The sequence below is a fragment of the Equus quagga genome, unplaced genomic scaffold, assembly GCF_021613505.1.
Source record: "Equus quagga isolate Etosha38 unplaced genomic scaffold, UCLA_HA_Equagga_1.0 HiC_scaffold_5668_RagTag, whole genome shotgun sequence".
Taxonomy (NCBI): Eukaryota; Metazoa; Chordata; class Mammalia; order Perissodactyla; family Equidae; genus Equus; species Equus quagga.
Window position 1 is genome coordinate 1 of NW_025794089.1, and position 3,460 is coordinate 3,460.

At 54.7% G+C, this 3,460-nt stretch overlaps 1 protein-coding gene across 1 annotated transcript in view; it reads left to right on the plus strand.

Moving 5' to 3' along the window:
• Positions 1–998: 998 nt before the first annotated feature.
• LOC124232402 (cytochrome P450 4F2-like) overlaps positions 999–3,460 on the plus strand; it is an 11,490-nt gene continuing 9,028 nt past the window's right edge. The window contains exon 1 of the mRNA XM_046649368.1: positions 999–1,081. Coding sequence (XP_046505324.1) covers positions 1,012–1,081 — 70 coding nt within the window. The 5' untranslated portion in view covers positions 999–1,011. The remainder of the gene's footprint in view (positions 1,082–3,460) is intronic.

Consider the following 3,460-nt stretch of genomic DNA (forward strand, 5'->3'; position numbering starts at 1 on the left):
GTTGAAATGCTTTGAGTCTTTGTCTCAGCATCCTTGGGAGCAGGGAGGGGTCACAGGTGAAAAGTTCAACTGCCTGGAGCACCGGGGGTATTTGTCAGGCTTGGGAATCCTGAAGGACTGGAGAGGACAATTTACCAGGAGCCAACCCTCCACTAGTTTGCATTTTAGAGGATATAGTCTCAGTTTTTTTACTTGTAAAGAGCACTATTTATGTGTGTGTCTACTGTTGAAAAGAGACAGTCAGGAGGCAAGGTGAGAAACAGAGACAGACAGGACCCACTGTGAGAGACAGAGAGACAGTCAGGACGTACTGTGAGAGATAGAGAGACAGACAGGATGCACTGTGAGAGATGGAGAGACAGGACGCTCTGTGAGAGACAGAACGCTCTGTGAGAGACAGAGAGACAGGCGCGAAGCTGTATGCACAGAGTCTGGCCATCAGAAGGGGTGGGAGATGCCCTCTGATTGATGGGCAGGTCTCAAGTGTGTTCCCTGGGGTCTGCCTGGCCTGGTACATCCTTTGTCTGCAAACCCATCACCACTGGGGCAACCAGAGACCCCCTAGACATGTCAGGACTTGAAAAGGATGTGAGAATGAGCCCCTGGGTCTAGTCCTGAGTTCACTCTCCTGCCCACAAACCTCCCCCGTAAGCACCTCCCGCTGTGGCCTCCCCGGGGCTGCAACCTCTCCCAGGATGAGGGAAATCCATCTTCTGGAGGCAAGGTCGGCCTCTGTGTGTAGAGCGTGTCTTCTCCCTGTGCCCTGGTTGCACCCTTGGGACTTGGAGAGGCCTCAGGAACCCTCCTGCCCTAAGAGGAAAGGAGCAGGAAGAAACAGGGATTCCTCCATCCCTGCAGAATCTGGACACAGCAGAGGCTGCAGGGGGACAGGCCGTGGCTGCTTCTGGGGAGAGTGACGGCCCCTCCTTGCTTGCAGGTCACCTCCACTGAGCAAGGCATGAGAATCGTTACTCAGCTGGTGGCCAACTACCCCAGGGATTTGTGACCTGGATGGGCCCCGTCATGCCCCTTGTCACTCTCTGCCACCCCGACATGGTCCGGACTGTCCTCAGTGCCTCAGGTACCCAAGCAGAGCTTGTGGTGGTGGTGCCGTGGTGCATCCGAGGGCTTCTAGCTGCTCCCTGCAAGCTTCTTTGTGGCCCCTACAGGACCCCAGCCCTCTGCCCCTCTCCTCTCAGTTGTCTTCCTCTTTCCCTCCTGTTTTCACCAACCCCCATCTCACCAATCCTTCCTCCACTGCTGGTTGCCCCCTGTCCTGCTGTCCTGGGCACCCCTGGGGCCCCAAGAGGCCTGAATCCAAGGCCTTGTTCTAGGGGAATCCCCACTTGTAGAAGACAGGTCTAGGCAGAGAGATCCCCGACCTCGAGTGGTGAGGAATGGGCTGGAAGGAGAGGAATGAGGCAGCCCAGAGGAGAAGCAAGGTCTCTGCTGGGCCAGGCTGGAAGGTTTCCTGGAGGAGGGGTTTCTGGAACTGGGTCTGAAACAATGAGCAGAAATTTTCTAAAGCAGAGGGCAGAGGGGTGCAGTGGGCAAGATAGCATCTGAGGCCCCCTGCCAGGCCTGGCCTCAGGCCCGCCCACCCCCAGGCCAGAGCTTGAGGGCTTGAGGCTGGTGCAGGATCTGGGCTGCTATTTTCATGGCGTCCACCTTTGATGGGTTGATTCCTTCTACTCCCTCCTGTGGCTTGTCCTCTTCAAGCTCAACTCCCTCCTGCTCTAGGCCCCAGGAATCATCCCAAGCAGACCACACCCCAGCCAGGCTCCCTTCTGCTGCCCTCTGCCTTTCTCACTTCCAGATGGACCAGGCTGAACAGGGGAACAGGCAGCAGCCAACAGGGACCTTGGCTCCAACACTGAAATACTGGGCGACTCTGGGCAGGTCCCCAGCTCTCTGGCTGCCAGGGTCTCTTTCAGCTGTGAGTGGTGGAATGTCTACCCTGTACGGTCTAAGCAAAGAAAGGGAATTGACTGACTGTTCAGGCCAGGGATCTTGTCTTCAGGCGTGGCTAGATCCAGGTCTCAGACAGTGTCATCAGGAGTCAGTCTTCGTCTGTTAGTTCTGTGTCCCTCTGTGCTGGCTTCACTCTCATGCTGGTCAAGATGAATCCCAGAAACTCAGCTCCCATGGAAACACAAGCTTATTCCCAACAGTTCCAGGAAGAGCTGCAGGACTCACTTTAGTTTGCCTGCTTAGGTCACAGGACCAGTTCCTCATCCAGTCACTGTGACTTCGATTGCCTGGATCGGCAGGCATAGGGTTCTCAGAGCTATTGTTCTGGGGTTCAAGGCAGTTCGATGGTTAAGACCTCAGGCCCTGGATTCAGACAGACCTGGGCTCAGGTCTCAGGCACACCACTTACGACCTGGAAGGCTGTGGGCAAGTGACTTCATATTGTTCAGATCCTCAGTCTCCTTATCTGGAAAATGGGGATAGGAGAGATTTCGGGTGAACACGGATTCGGGATTCAAATGGGGAAGGACCCTTTCTGTCCCTGTAACTGAGGGACCTCAGTTGTCGTGTATGGAAGGTGTAGGGAGGGACCCCCAGAGCAGGATGAGCTGCTGGGTGGGATTCGCGGGGCTCAGGTCAGGGTCTGCCCTGCAGGTCCTTCCCTCTGGCCACCTGGAAGAGTAGTTCTGTTCCTCTTTGTTCCTCTCCAGATTTGGAGCTCGGAGGAAGGTCTCCTGTACACAGGGCCTGGCGAGGACTTATGGGGACGTGTGCTGCTGGTGGGTGGGGCCCTGGCATGCGGACATCCGCATCTTTCACCCCACCTGCATCAAGCCAGTGCTCTTTGTTTCCGGTAGACACCCTGCTGACCACAGCTTGCCTGCTGCTGAGGTCTCTGTGCCGCCCCCAGCTGGGCAGGTGACCCGGTGCAGACAGGAGAGGCTGTGGTGGAGATGACACTGCCTCTGTCTTACCTGGATCCCCACTTGCCTGACACCTGGTTGTGTCTGCTCACGCTGAGGCTGTGTCTGTGTGATGTCTGCTGTATGGCCATGTCTGGTCACATTTGCGTTTCCACCTGGGTCCTAGTTACAGCTGGTATATGTTACACTTATTACAGCTGGTGCATGTTACACTTGGTTACGGCTGGTGTGTGTTACACTTGATTATGGCTGGTGCGTGTTACACTTGGTTACGGCTGGTATATGTTATACTTGGTTACGGCTGGTGCATGTTACACTTGGTTATGGCTGGTGCATGTTACACTTGGTTATGGCTGGTGCATGTTGCATTTGGTTACGGCTGGTGCACCTTAAACTTTGTTACGGCTGGTGCATGTTACACTTTGTTATGGCTTGTATATGTTACACTTGGTTACACAGTTACAGATGGTATATGTTATGCTTGGTTACAGCTGGTGTATGTTACACTTGGTTACACCAGGTATGTGTTACACTTGGTTACAGCTGGTCTATGTTACCCTTGGTTA